The sequence below is a fragment of the Tinamus guttatus genome, unplaced genomic scaffold, assembly GCF_059628265.1.
Source record: "Tinamus guttatus ecotype Peru unplaced genomic scaffold, ASM5962826v1 Tinamus_guttatus_pri_ptg000307l, whole genome shotgun sequence".
Classification (NCBI taxonomy): domain Eukaryota; kingdom Metazoa; phylum Chordata; class Aves; order Tinamiformes; family Tinamidae; genus Tinamus; species Tinamus guttatus.
In genome coordinates, this window is record NW_028288841.1 from 2,313,353 (window position 1) to 2,328,313 (window position 14,961).

Below are 14,961 nucleotides of genomic sequence, written 5' to 3' on the forward strand. Positions count from 1 at the left end.
GCTTAAAATAGTTGGCATATTTACTCTGGCAGCGCCCTGGGCCTGCGCAGTGTGAGGGCTCTCGTGGCCAGCACCTTGTGCTGTTTCTTGCTGCTGGGGTGTGCACAGGGTATGGGGTATGTGCGACTCCGTGCTCGGGATTAACTACCACCATTAGAGCCGACCTAACGATGGATGTGTGGTGTCCCCTCCCCTCCGTGGCGGTCAGAGCCGAGTCGAGGGGGATGGCAGTCAGCAGCACTGGCACTGCTGTTGGGGCTTTCCTCTGTGGTGGGTTTTCATTTTAGGTCTGTCCTTGGAGGCGCTGGTAGGCATTGCATGCCTCCCTTTAGGCTTCTTTATCCCTAGTTTATGGAAAAAACTTTGCCTTCCTTCATCTCTTCTAACATACTCCATTGGGAGCACAGGGGTCAGGAGCACTGAGGTCTGCCTGTCGGGCAGGGAGCCTTTTCCCCTTTTTTTGCTCCACACATCTCTGCTCCAGCTTAACCTGGGCTGGGAAGAGCTTCCGTGTAGCGGGGTTTCCTGTGGCCCTCAGCACCGTGTTGGCCCCTGGGGGCTGTCCAAGAGCTGGTGTTGGTCCCTCGTGTCACGGGGCTTCGGCCGCTTGGATATTGCGGGGGCTCTGATAAATGGGGTGAAAGGGTGGTAGAAGCTGTTCGGGAGCAGCGCTTGCCACAGATGCTGATGAGGATATCTCAAGATAACCTTTGGTTTACAGGAGCTTTTATTACTTTATTAAACCCCAAATGCTTGAACAGAAATATTTCACCTTGCTCTGTGCCAAAACTTGAGCCTCTGAGAATGAGGGAGAGGGAAAAAGGATATGAGCAGAGGAAATTAAAGGCTGTTGATGCAAATTTATCCTGATTTGCAATAACAGATAAGCCGGAGCCATCGCAACTCAGCTCCTCTGATGCCCAGATTTTGGGCATCAGCGGTGCTCAGGGGGTAAATGCTGTTTGCCCGGAGCCCAGGGTGGATGCCGCCCTATGGGGGCTATTTGAGCAAGGGTTTCTCCTGTGGGACCCGAATCTGCTCCCCGCTCAGCCCAGACCTGTGCACGCTGCCGGCAGCCAGGCCTGTCGGCGTCTCGCGTTTCCCAGTAAAAGGCTCCCACCTATTGGTTATGCTGCACAATTTCAGCTTGCCGTACCCGCTGCTCCGTGTGCTCAGCGCCAGGTCGCTGCTGCTGTCGCCTCCCTGCGTGGCCGGCAGCATCCCCTGCCTTCAGTGGGAAGCTGCTGTGGGGGACACAGCGGGGTTTAACCCAAACAAGAGGTGACAGGAAGAGGGAAACGTGTTGGTTGGCAAACACGTAACCCGCGTTGCTGCCCATCCGTCTGTCCCCTTGCAGCTGCATGAGATGGCAGCAGGACCCCTCAGGGACTTGCCTCCCGCTGCCCGGGGTCCCTGGGTGCCCCCAGGGATCAGCAGGAGCTGCCAGCAGGGTGGATGGACCATGGCATGGTCCACAGTGGTCCCACGGGGTGGAAAAGCACAGATTGCACTTGGCAAGTCAAGTAAGAAGGCAGTGATTTGTAATCAGAAATCTTCTATATGAAAGAACTTTAAAAAACCCTCTTTCAGAGTCTTGGTGGCTTAAAGGCAGCAAAATAAAATACCCCACATTGACCCAAACAGTTCAGCCCGGGCGAAGCCTGCCTGGGCGCTTGCTGTGCTGTCGCAGGTTGTCTCGCACGTGGCGTTTCCAAGTAGGGCACAGTCCCGGTGGCAACGTTGCCCATCATTCGGTGGCCGGTGCCGGACAGACCGCTCGGCGGTGGCACTTAGCCAGCCTGCGCCGTGGGGTCCTGCCCGCTAGTCCACCTTGCGCGGGGCGCAGCCTTCCAGCTCCAGCAGCTCGGGCCAGCCGTCGTATTTGTTGGTCTCCTTGTTGTTCTTGATGTGCTGGGGAGGAAACGGAAGGAAACCATGAGCTTGGTGGTGGAGAGTGGCCCCCTGCACTGCAGCCTGTCCTTGCCCTGGGGACAGGTGATACCTCCTCGAAGGGGCTCTTCGCACTCAGCCCTTTGGCTCCCAAGAAAACCCAGTTGTCGCGGAAGCCCAGGTTGCCCACGAAGCTGCTGCCCAGCTCCGTAAAAAGCGTCCGGACTGTGTCGGTCATCCTAAGAGAGGGAAGAAAAGATGCCAGAAGAGCTCAGCATGGTGCCTGTTTGGTATTCCTGTGCCCAGATCCTGCTGCATCAACCCCCTCCACTCAGCTCCCGATATGGCCATTTTGCAATTTTGCAAGGGGATGTCAAGGAGCCAACATGGTTGTAGAGCCAGTGGTTGCTGTGAGCAAGGAGGAATTGAGGGACAGGGCTGCAGGCGATGCCTGGACCCCCGGCCGGGCCCGAGCGGCAGCACCTCTGGATCATCCTCCCATGGCCGTGGGTTTCGGGAGAGCTGGATGCTGCTCCTGGGCTGGACTCACTTTGTGGCGGGATCATCGAAGGTGGCCGTCAGCACAATGGTACCAGTTTTGATTTCTGTCAGGAAGGTCTCCAGCAGCTTAATGTCTGGGAGAGGGAAATATTGGGGAAAAAAAAGGAGGGATTCAGCAGGAACTGCTGCATGGCAGGTGTGGAAACCCTTAGCAATAGGGAAAAGCAGGGATGTGGTTGACTGGCATATTGGCTATTGGGGTTATGAGCTGGGAGCACTCTCCCAAAAATAGCTCAGTTCAGGAGCCCAGGAGGCAATTCCAGCACCTGCCTGGCCCGTGAGCTTGCCCCCTGCCAGCTCTGCTGCTGCTGGGCGCCTGTTTGAGTCTTGTGACGTTGGTGCTTCTTCTAGAAACTCCTGCCTTTCTCCTCAAAACACGAGAGTTGCTAAGAAAACTAGAAAGCATCAAGGGTGAATCCTCTAGGTGCTTGGACAGGAAAGGGTAAATAAAAAGCACTATATACAGGTATGTTTTTCACCTTTAAGCACATGCTTTTGAGGAGTGCTGACGCAGGGACAGGGCTAAGGTGTAACACGAGTTTGGTGTGGCCCCTGTGAGGCACGGGGAGGTGCTGCTCCCGCCCACACGTGCCAGCAGCGCCGCCGTGGCTCCTTGGGCTCCGCACCCAGCGCCGCTGGGGATGGCACGGAATTGCTGCGGCTTTTCCCGGGGCGTGACCAAGGTATGAACTTTTATAACATTTGCACGCGAAATTGTAGCTCGTGAGCGCCTGGGGAAGGGTGCGGGTCCCCGCGCGGGGCGGCCGCCTTACCTCCCGAGTACATGTCGAACGTGCCTGTTTTCAGCAACTGTCCCGTCGACCCTGGCAGTTTAAATTGGAGCCTGGTGGGGTGCGAGGCTCCCCAGGGAGCTGCTCCAGGCGCTGCACCAGCTTGTTGGCTGGTGCCAGCCGACCCCGGGGCTTTGGGGACGAGGCTGGCGGGTGGCTCTGCCAGAGGGTGACTCTGCCTCCCTCCTGCCACGTGTCGGCCACTCACCGTTCACCAGCGCGATGTTGAGGCCGCGGGCCGATGTTGTTCTTCACGTTGCTCATGAGGCTGGAGGGGGAAGGCAGAGTGCCCGGTGGTGAGTGCAGGGCAGTGTATGGGCTGCCAAAGCATGGCCGCAGGGGGCTAAAATGCACCCGAGCCCGGCAGCTGGGGAGTTTCCAAAGATTTCCCTGCCTTGAACCCGCTCCCTGGTCCTGCTGGCTGCTTACATCTGGTCGTTGAAGCAGATGGAGGGTCCCACCACGTTGGCGGCGCCGCTGATGAGCCTGAAGGCGAAGTGGTCGCTGGGGCAGCTCTTGCGGTTGCCGCACTCATGTCGGGGCACCTGGGTCCCTGGCGGTGAGGGGCGGTGCTGCGAGGGGCCCGCGGGGCGCCTGCCGCAGCGGGGACACGCAGGGGGGCCACGCATGGACTCCCTGCCCGGGAGCGTTTTGGGGGGGCCGAGCGCAGGGCTGTGGCTTGCGCTGGCTGCGAGGGGGGCAGTGGCGTTTGCAGCCTTTCTGCCCTGTGAGTGAGTTCCTCAGCCAGGGCAAGGAGGGTTCCCATGGGCTGGGGGACTGCAGGGAGGAACCCGCTCCTGCATGGGGGAGCGGGAACCCTCGTGGGTGGCCGTCGCGCCGGGAAAGGGGAGCCGAGCGCGGTACTCACTGCTGGGCCGGCGGGTGGCACCTGTGGGAGGCAAGGGGCAGGGTTAGTGGGTGATGGGGCGGCCACGATCCCCGGGGCGCCGCGGGACGGGGCGTCCCCGCCGGGCCGGCCCCTCACCTAGCCAGCTGCGCAGGCTGACGGTTTTCCAGCTGCGGTCGAAGTAGGTCTGTATGATGACCCAGGTGCCGAGCAGCATGAAGAGCAGCGCCGCGAGCCGGATCACGCCTGCCGGGGTGCAGAGGAGCTGCCTGAGAGCGAGGAAACCCCAACCCGGGCATCCCCCCAACTGGCACCCGGGCACCCTCCCGCCGGGCAGCAGGACCCCTGCGTCCCTGCAGGCTTTTGGAAGCTCGGCTGGCAGCCCCTTCCATGTCCTTTAAAAAAATCCGTAATCTCTTAATCAACACCTCCAGAGCACAGGGAGAGCCTCCGAGATGCACTGCGCTTTCCATGGGGAAGCATATCCATAGTCCTCTCCGCGTTGAAGTAACTCAGGTAGCTAGTTGGCAAGCTCTGTAACTCCAAGCATTGCTTCAGTTTGCAGCGTGGGAGCCTGGTGCTCCCCCATCAGTCACCACCTGAGCTGCTGCCACCCCCCAGATGGGTACTTGGCTTCAAAAGTGACACTCATTGGAGCAAAACGTTCCAGGCCTGCATGGGAATGCGGTGGAAAAATCCACCCCTATGGCAAGTGAAAGGCTCCTGCAAAGCCTGACCACCTCCTCCCAGCCCCAGAGCATGGAAAAAAATGCAACCTGTTGAAATCTGTGGAAATATTTTCAAAAGCTTATGGGGGGACTGGTGGTGGAGGGTCGGCGGCGTGTGCCTGAGTGGGGTTGTGCAGATGAGAAGCAGCCCTAGGGAGCCGGGGGAGCCGTGCTGGGGAAAGCAGCGCGCGGCGCCCGCCGTTACCTGCCAGGCGCATGGTGCTGCGCGGGTCGTGGAGCCCGGCGGGCCGGCGGCCGTGACGCGGCCCCTGCGGAGAGGGGGAAAGCAGGGGCACAGCCATAACCAGGGGATACAGGCAAATAGCGGGGCAAAAAAAAACCCCGAAGTGCCATGTTTAGACATATTTGGCAGAAAATAAGAAATCAGAGGTAACCAAAGCAGCAGAAAGTGAGCGGAGCCCCAGGGCTTGGCCCGGCTGGGATGCCGGGGGTGCTGGCTTGGCTGGGCTAGAGCAGGATATGCCGGTTCACGCCGCTTCATTTTTAAGAGTCTCTGAATTCTTCGCGGTCACTGCTCTTTACAGCTGTCCTCCCTGCTTATTTTTTCAGTAACCAACCCCTTTTTGTCCCCCTTCTATTCTGCTGGCAATGCGCACATCTGCAACCACAGGTTTGTTACGTTCCCCCCTGGGATTATGCAAAATAAGCTGCAAACATTACGGATTGCAAAATGCCACCTGACGGCAAGTCACGATGCTCCACGCTCGGCTGGAGAGACCTGCAGGGGAAAAATTCCCTTCTCCTTAAAACAGAGAAGCAAAGGAAAACTGCGAGTGCCGAGCAGTGGGTTTGTGTCTGTGGCTCTTCCCGTCACTCAGCCCGCGCCTGCATTCCCCAAACTACCAAAATCACCAGTTTGACCACAGCAGCTTAATTTTGGGCATTTTCGATGAAAATCAGAGGTGCAAACCCTGCTGCTGAGGTGCAGGCAGCACCACGGGGCTGGGCTGAGCATTGCAGGGGTTTGGGATGCGCAGGGTCCAAAGAGCAGAGGTAAAGGAGCCCCCCGGCACAGGACAGGCTCCCGCCACCCCAGACAGGCTTGTGGCATCGGGGCGGCTCCTACCTTGGCAGTGCAGGACGCAGCTGATCAACCTCCGTCCTGGAGCCCCAGAGCAAACGGGTGCGCCGGACGGGCGGCGCGCACGGCGTTAAGGAGCGCGCATAACTGTGGCAGCCCTTGCACCAGGCTGGGCATAAAAAAAGAAATCATAAAAGCACCAGGCTGGGAGTCACTTTTCCTGTTTGGAGGGCAAATAAAGAGCTATCGCTTCAGAGCTGGGCAGGGCTGCAGGGAGGTTTCGGGCGGCTGCGTCATGAGGAAGGAGCTTCGGCCCTGCCCGGCAGCGGGGATGGCGGCACCGCTGCCACAGGCTTTGGGCACCCCTGGGAATAAGTGCTCCTGTCCTGGATATTCGACCCCCAGGTCTGATCCTGAGTCATGCAAATGGATTGTGCCAAGTGCCCCTGGATCAGAGGCCGGTATGGAGCCTGGGGACAGAGACCTCGGCGTAGCTTTGGGGATGCTGCACCCTCTCGAGTTGCTCCCACTTGTGCAGCCACACTGCCAAACCCATGCAGGAATAAGCCTGGTTCCTTGACGAATGTTCAGGGACTTGCAAATGGGCAGTTTCAGGGTTTCTGAGGGCAGGTCCAGTGCACACCGGGCTTTTGAGTGCAGATCATGGGGCTGCCAGGTGCCGACGTCACCTGCCATTTGCTCCCATAACCGCAAAGTTCGGCTCTTGCTGCTCCTTCCTTTGCCAAATTTCTGTTTTTCCATGCATGCATTGATTTTGTTGTGGAAGGAGAGAAATGGAAAATTAACCAGTGAAGCTTTAGGGAAGAAGTCATTTATTTGGGCAATTTACCTTCGCTTTAAATCCAGGTAAATGTTACGGAGGGAAATCCCTTGATGGGGGAAATGTTGAACCCTCATTGCGTAACATTCGGGTAACCCTGTTCATCATGCCCATTACAGCTGCTTTTAATTGCATTCATTGCATTGTTTTTTTTTTTTTTTTCCTTCTTCAGTCAGGTCGGTGCTGGAAAGACCCCATACCTGCTCATCCCACAGGGAGCAACTCACGAGAGGGCGAGGAAGGTAAGGCACTGTGGATGGTAGTGGGTGATAATGAAGTTATTTGTCTAATAAACCTGAAAGCTGTTTGCTTAACCCCAATTGCAGGAACAAAAAAGTTCCCAGACAAACATTACCCAAGAGTTCGGCAGGATTTGAAGGCAAAGCTCCACCCAGAGCGTGTTATGGGCCACCGTGCTTTTTGCTTGAGCGGGCGGTTTCCTAAAGTTTCCGTGGTCAGAATTTGACCATTGGGAAAAAACAAGTCAGGGCCATTCCCTGCTGACTGCAGGGATGAGAGGACCCCAAATCCCTCCTTGGCGTGCAGCAAAGCCTCGTGCCTACAGCAGATGGGGCTCCCAGCCTGGCAACATGGATCAGGCACTGGTTACACTCTGCCAGCTCAGAGAAACCTCTCGGGGGCCCTACATGTTCAGTAAACCTACAATAACTCCGTTTTCTGAGTTATTGCCCCGTTTTGCCTGTGTGCGTGCCGATCAGCCGCAGCCTAACTGCCTTTTTTTCTGCAGGAGCCTGGAGATTCCGGTCTCAAATAAGCATTTATTTACCTAGAAACAGTCATGAACTCCGAAGGAGTCCTAAGTTAACTGCAGAGATAGATTTAGGCCTTTTTCTTTTTAATCATCTATTGTTATTATTATGTTTCTGAAGAAAGAAATCTCTCCTTGGAGACACCGACTCTGCAGTTAACACTGGAGGCCGTATACATTTTCCGGAGCTGAACCTCATTTACCTGGCGAGTGAGGACTAAAGTGTTTCCATTTCTTTTCCCCTTTCCCTTTCCTGCGCCCACATGCGAGCAGGACCGAGCAGCTCAGTGTTAAAGCACTGATCCCATGTGTCAGCTGAGAGAGCAGGGGGATGGTGCTACTGCCAGCACCGTTCCGTTCCCTCTGCACTTGGGACCTCCTAGGGAAGGAAAGAACAGCCTTGGGTCTGCTGGAATTGCTCACTTATCTGCTGGTCCTCCCCAGATTTCCCTGGAATCACAGAGGGGGCTCCCATGTGCTCATCCTGTGGCACAATCTGAACCCAGGCGTTAGCGCTGGGCACCTCATGGGCTGTGTCCCGACCTTACTTTGCCTGTCCCTGAGCAGCAAGGTGCATTTAGAACAACCCATTGTGTGATTTGGTGCCTGTATTCGAGGGCAGGAATGGGGCCCAGGCTGCCTCAGTGAATCATTAACACGTGTGTTGCAAAGAAATCTCACCTGCTGCATCCGTGGGGCCCTCCAGGAGCCACTTGCTTGCTACCAAGAGAGAAGAATTATGGAAAAGAAATAACAGATATGATATCAAAAAGCTGCCAGGAAGGGAACAACTAATCTGTGCTGCAAGTTCTTGGGCTGGGAGGAGCGTGGCGGGAAGGCTCGGGAAGCAAGGCCGTGGGCAGGGAGCTGCTGGCAAATCCCTTGTCCAAGGGGCTCCCACGTGCCTAAAAGGCTTTGCTTGCTCGGGCGGGCTAAATCTAGGGCAAATTCTGCTGCTCGAAAGAATGGCTGAGCTTGTGACACTCAGCAAAATTTTTGCCCAGAAAATGCAGAGTAACTGTATAGTTTTGGCTGGAAGCGTGCGGGGCGAAGCCGTGGACGTCAGCACTGGAGCTGAGAAATGAAACAGTCTCTTTTCTCTGTATTTACTCAGACAACATCCTGCATTTCCCCATGCCTGGGGCGTGGGCTCAACTCAGCCCCAGCACATACCGCTTGCCTGTCCTGCAAACCCGAATCCATCAACTACACCTGGCTTGTGGGGAGGTTCGGTTCGCCTCCTGTTTTGTGCGCTTGAGCAACAGCAGTGCTCAGGTGACAAGCGAATAAGCCACGCCAACAACACGATGACACATTGGGTACATTTTAACAAGTCCAGAGGAGTGAGCACTGCCTTAACATTTGTGCAATGCCCTGGTGGGGGGGGGGGATCCGCTTGTGTATGCCAGGGTGGAAAGGAGAACTGAATGTGGCATGTTTTTGCCTGAGGTGTTTTACCACCCCACCGGATGCCAGAGGTGAGGACGCTATTCCACAAGCAGGAGCGCGTGGCCCAAAAGTGGCCCCGGTGTCTGCTGCACGGCAGCAGCACGGGCTGGTGGTGGTGCTCTTGTGCAGCGCATCCGCAGCACGGACTGCGCGCCTGGCCCGAGGACCGAGAAAAGTGCCACCACAGCAGCTCACTGCTGTGCGAAGGTGCTTCCGCAGAGGAAGGCACTCGTGTTGTGAGAAGGCGCTCAGGCTGAGGGAAGGTGCTCACACTGAGAGAAGGTGCTCGCACTGGGGGAGCGCTCACAGTGAGGGAAGGTGCTTACGTTGAGGGAAGGCACAGTGAGGGAAGGCACTCATGCTAAGGGAAGGCGCTCACGTTGAGGGAAGGCACTCACTGTTGAGGGAAGGCGCTCACGCTGTAGGAAGACACTCACGCTGAGGGAAGGCGCTCGCCTCTGAGGGAAGGCACTCACATTGAAAGAAGGCGCTCACGTTGAGGAAAAGTGCTCATGTTGATGGAAGGCACGCCCAGTGAGGGAAGATGTTCACGTGGAAGGAAGGTGCTCATGCTGATGGAAGACGCTCACACTGAGGGATAGCACTCACATTGAGGGAAGGCACTCATGCTGAGGGAGAGTGCTCACGTTCAGCGGGGAAGGCACTCGCTGAGGGAAGGCGCACACGCTGACAGAAGGTGCTCACGTTGAGGGAAGGTGCTCACAGTGAGGGAAGGCGCTCATGTTGAGGGAAGGCGCTCATGTTGAGAGAAGGCACTCATGTTGAGAGAAAGCGATCAGGTTGAGGGAAGGCAGTCACACTGAGGGAAGGCAGTCATGTTGAGGGAAGGCGCTTACACTGAGGGAGGGCGCTCAGGTTGAAGAAAGATGCTCACATTCAGGGAAGGCGCTCGTGCTGAGGGAAGGCGCTCATGTTGAGGGAAGGCGCTCACGTTGAAGGAAAATGCTCACATTCAGGGAAAGTGCTCAGGTTGTGGGAAGGCGCTCACATTGATGGAAGGTGCTCACATTGAGAGAACGCGCTCACACTGAAGGAACGTGCTCATGTTCAGGGGGAAGGCATTTGCTGCTGCGGGAAGGCATTCACATTGAGGAAGGCGCTCACATTGAGGGAGGGCACTCACACTGAGGGAAGGCACTCATACTGAGGGAAGGGCATGTGCTCACCTTGACGGTTAGCACTCACTGTTGAGGGAAGTTGCTGTGGTTGAGGGAAAGCGCTCACATTGAGGGAAGGCGCCCATGTTGAGGGAATGCACTGTGGAGGGAAGGCGCTCACGTTGAGGGAAGGCGCTCGCAGTGAGGGAAGGCACTCACGCTGCAGAAAAGTGGTCGCTGCACAGTAAGCTGCAGCCGGGCCTTGTTGCCATGGCGGCTCCTCTCCCACCCCGCAATGGAACTACCAGGAGTGAGGCGAGTCTAATGACTTTGCATTAGCTGAATTCACAGGGTAGACAGAGAGCATAAGCAGCCACTCATTATGCCTCATTTTGCATTTTTAGTGCACTGAATTGCCGTGATTACGCATGCACAGTGACAGGAGCTCCTCCTTCACCTACTCACACCCTCCATCACCGCCTCCTCCCTGCTACCACATCCTCCCCCCCAAACTTCTCCAGCCGTGCAGCTCAAACCTTGCTATTTTTGCTGCAAACTGCCTCAAAAACGCACCCAGATGCCTGCTAGTATCTGCAGCTGCTGGATCACAGGTTGGTGGCACCCGGTTTAGCTGTGACAGCAACTAGAGGCCCTGGGCTCTCCATTCCAACATGAAATATGGGTGCAGATGTGATTTCCAGTTGCTAATTTGCACCGCTGTGCTGTCAAGCTGGGGCTTTTACCTCCATTGTGTTGGTGCCTGCGTCCTCCTTGGCACCCACGGTTATGCAGCAGTGGGAGACGAGTGCGTGCTATTTTCTTGTTGCAGAGTAAAAAGAGTGTTAAAAAATGCGGATATAAATTATAGATGTTTGCACAAGGAATTTCTAAGCCTATTAGTATCATATCATTAAGTTTGTTTTGTCGGTGCTGGCAGTGATTTCATTACGAGGTAGCTCTGCTGCACTGATTGGGTCATTGGGTCAGTTAATGGTGAGAGGGGGACAAAAGATGCAGTCCCTCAGCGATGGCAACGTCTGAGGTGCCTTGCACCTTACTTTGTCCCTAAGAAGCACCGAGGGACGGTGGGTGTCCACCCTGGCTGAGCTGCGCTAGAGGTGCACAGGGTGCAGGGAGAAGAGGAGGAGGAGGAGATGAGGAAGGACTTGTTGGCCCCTGGCCACTGCTGCTATCTCCTGAGTTATTGCAGCCCCCGTGGTCTGAGCCATGCGGCAGCTCTGGTGTTTTTATCAGTTCTGACATGATTTGCCCACCCTGGGCTACGAATTGCAAAGGGAGGAGGCCTCCCACGCAGGCGGCGGGCAGCGTGTTATTTATTCCGGGCAGCAGTTGCGGCAGCAGGTTTTTTATTGCATCCATCCCTCGGACCCTGAAGAGGGATTAGGCACACTTCCACCCTGGCAGCTTTTTATTAGATCGAAGGCAGGGGTTAAAATGATCCCTGTCAGCACAAATACAATGCGGAGGGTGCCGGGAAGGGCCAAGAGGAGACTGCTGGTGCTAAGGCACTCGAGAAGGCCTTGGTGTCTGATGGCAGCGCGTGCCTTTCATGGGGGGAAGATGCTTCTCTCGTGCAAGGAGCCTACAGATCCTCACCGAGCTGGTGAGAAAGCCACTCGTCGTTTCGAGCCACCTGTCATTTCAAGCCACCCATCGTCTCCACCAGCACTTTTGCAACGCAGCCCCCAGGCAATGCTGGCAATGGATGTGTTCGCTCATCCGGCCTGTCGCTTTTATTTGCTTACAGGCTGATTAATTAGGTATCATCCGACCCCCTCTGCCTCCATGCGCTCGCGGCAAAGGGAATCCTGCCTTTTTGCCACTAATGGGCCTCGCCATCCCAGCAAACCTTTATGGGGCAGACAAAACATCTCTTTAAAAACTGTAATAGAAATTAAAAGCTTCCACTGAGAAGAAAGCCACTGGGCTTTTTGCAGCTATTGTTTTTATTGTATGCCATAAGATTTGTCGAGTAGACCATTTTTTATTGAGCGAAAGCCTATCTCCTCTCCCAAGCTGTAATTCTTAGGCTTAAAGAAGATTTCCACTCAGTGAGGGAATAAAAGGTAGAAATACGATGCTCTCTGACATTTGAAGAAGCTACTGAGCATCTGAATAAAAGGAACAAACGCAGAAAATATCGCTTATACAGCAATCAACTTGGAAAAGTCACCATCTGCCAGGAGTTCCCACCCGGGGCAACCGCGTCTTTATTGTGAGATAGAGGTGGGGAAATAACTGTGGGACCCCCTCGTGCCTGCGGGATTTTCAGTGACAAACTCACAGCAAGCGGCAATGGCGACGGTACCGAGGGGCCTATTGCAGCCCTCTTTTTACGCCGGGTTTCTGCGGAATACTAACCCGAATGCAGGTGCCATAGGTGCCTCCTACTGGAGGAGTGATTTGGGGTTGTTCAAATTATAGCACAGCATGACCTTTCTGAAAAAGATAAAGGGCAGGAGAAATGACCAGCGTTTGGATGAGGGAACCTGCCTGGGGTTTAAATATAGAAACCTGTTTTTCCCTGCTTGCTACTAGCTCCCATCCCAATGACATTTCCAGGCCTCTCAGATGTGTTTCTAGCTTTTCCTTGTCCATTTGATTGTAATTTTATCAAATTCTTTGCCCTCTGCACCTTGACCAGCAGTCGCCTTTCATTTTTTGCCTCATTTTATTCTCCTGCTGCTCTGGTCTCCTAGATTGGCTGTTGACTTCTGGATATTAAAAAAAAAAAACCTCCCATCAAATTATGTATCTTCCCCCCATGTGTTCAGCTGATGCCTGGCGTAATTCAGTCCCCTCCACTCCTACAACTCCATAGCCGAGCACCTCATCACGGCCCTCGGGAGGCTGCCGTGTCCCATCTCCTTTATGGGGTGTCCCCTTTGCGGTCCCTGCTTTGGCAGTGGCTGGTTTGGAGTCTTGGCTGCCGCTTAGGCCAGGTGGGGCAAAGCCGCCTGCCCAGTAAGCCAGGCTTACCCGACCTTGTGGGATTTTGTGGCGTTGCGCTGGGTTTTGGAAACAAAAGAGAGCGCCTGTTGGGGGTTGCTTTGCTTCCAGGGATCTTTTTTTTTATGGCATTTAATCACAATAGTCTACTTAAAGTTTGGAAATTTATTTTGAAGGAAGTTAACAGACTAATTAGTTGCATTAATTGGTTTTTTATTGCATGTGGTTTGGGAAGAGGAGCCAACGAATGCTCTGACAACAGACATTTCCAGCCTGACTCGTGGGTCTGAAGCACCCGAGTCCCCAGGCCTTACAACTTCGTGTTGCAATAAGTGACCTGTGTCTTCTGCTGGTTCATTATCACTCACAGAACCTCATTTACTGGGGAATGTAATAACTGTTGAAGAGCTGGATAGGAATCTGGTTCAAAGTGCATAACTGCCTGCAGAATGGCAATTGCCGAGTGTCGAAATGGTCTAGTCAGGGTAAATTTTTCATTTTTAGGCCTCTTTTAAGAAGAGGATAAACATCAGGAAGTTTTAGAAAGCAAAAGGGTTTAGCAGAGTGACATTGCCTTGAAGAATGCCAAATAACATCTGTTTTTCTTTCAAATCAGGAGCCTTGGGAGCCCACATTACCATTTCATTGGTGGCCTGCTTTGGATTTATCACCAGGAAAAATCGACATGCACTGAATCGTCCCTAATCCTTTCTAAAACGGAGGTGGGTGAATGAGCTGGGATTTTGTTTCTTTGTTGAGATGAAATGTAATTACTTTATGGGGCTTGCATGGTGTGTTAAAACTCTGCCAGTAGTAAACGTGATACAAGTTATATAACGGTGCCCATAGCTGGAGATTTATGGAATAAAAGGTATAATTTCACACTTCACTGCATTTTATTCTGAAGTTGAATGCTGACGTGCTTTTCAGTTGTTTAGATGGGTTTATTTAGCCTTTGCTCTTGTGGAAGACAAGTATACTGAAGGATTTTTGGGAGTGGGAGACCCGAGTTGTCGCCCTGACTTTCTGAGACGGGTGCCCAAGCGAAAGGCCGAAGCCCCACGTGGCCCTGCTGGTGGCTCAGTCTCAGCGTGAGTGCAAACGCACCAGCGGTTCAACCCCTCTGGTCCTGTAGGGTGCCAAGTCCTTCTTGTGCTGCTGTATTTGAAGGTTTTATGTTTTCCAGCAAGTTTTCTGTACAGAAAGGAGCCATCATGGCAGCAGAGCTTGGCTCTGATGCTGCTGAAATAAACGACGTTAGAGCCGCCACACGTGGTGCTCGTACGCACACGAATGCTGCGGCAGCACCAGGCTGCACGCACGCCTGTCCACATTCCCATGTAGCTTTAGTAGCTGTTAACTTCTGCACAGGGCAGCACCGTAACCGGTTCTGTTTGAGGAACAATTCCATGCACCATCTGCTACTGCTCGCCAATTACCTCAAAGGCTCCAAGAATATTTTTTTTTTTCAGGCAGCTCCCCAAGAAAAATCCAGTGTTTTCCCCCTCTTTTCTTCCCGTATCTGGAGCCACTCCATATCCAGGAGCCACATGAGAACAAATGCAGCTCCTGAGGGGACCTGTCCCTTCTGGCGTGGGGCAGACAGGCGAGAGTCAAGGTGTGAGGGCTGAGAGGGTCTCCTTGCCGCTGCTCTGTCATCACTTGGGAGGGGAGAAGTGCTAATCTGGCCTGAAGACACTCGTATTTCTTCAGCTCATGAGGTCTGAGCTGCTTACACGGCATTCGCCCTGGCAGGCTGCTGGTTTTACCATCCCAATGCTTTTTGCTCAAGTAACAGCTTGTAAGGCACTGTCAGTGAGAAGATGGATGAGGGCAAATCTGTGCATTGGGCGACCTCTGCATAGCTAACGATCCTGCTAACATCTCCAAAGCTGGAGGAAAACACTGGTGAGAAGCAGCAGCTCTTCCCTGCCCTCCACCTTCCCCAGGGAAGC

The 14,961-nt window shown here is 54.4% G+C and overlaps 1 protein-coding gene and 1 long non-coding RNA gene across 2 annotated transcripts; one reads left to right on the plus strand and one right to left on the minus strand.

The window, feature by feature from the left end:
• Nucleotides 1-1,813: 1,813 nt before the first annotated feature.
• On the minus strand, nt 1,814-5,067 carry FAM3D (FAM3 metabolism regulating signaling molecule D). The gene is given in 10 exon segments (XM_088528335.1): nt 1,814-1,911; nt 2,003-2,129; nt 2,441-2,525; nt 3,225-3,275; nt 3,451-3,478; nt 3,480-3,510; nt 3,672-3,787; nt 4,100-4,131; nt 4,228-4,335; nt 5,023-5,067. Coding segments are annotated over 10 exon segments (681 nt in total). The 5' UTR covers nt 5,036-5,067; the 3' UTR covers nt 1,814-1,821.
• An 8,379-nt stretch (nt 5,068-13,446) lies between these two features.
• Nucleotides 13,447-13,888, plus strand: LOC148594042 (uncharacterized). The gene is made up of 2 exons (XR_015913586.1): nt 13,447-13,491; nt 13,623-13,888. It is a non-coding gene; the product is annotated as an uncharacterized LOC148594042 (long non-coding RNA).
• Nucleotides 13,889-14,961: the final 1,073 nt, after the last annotated feature.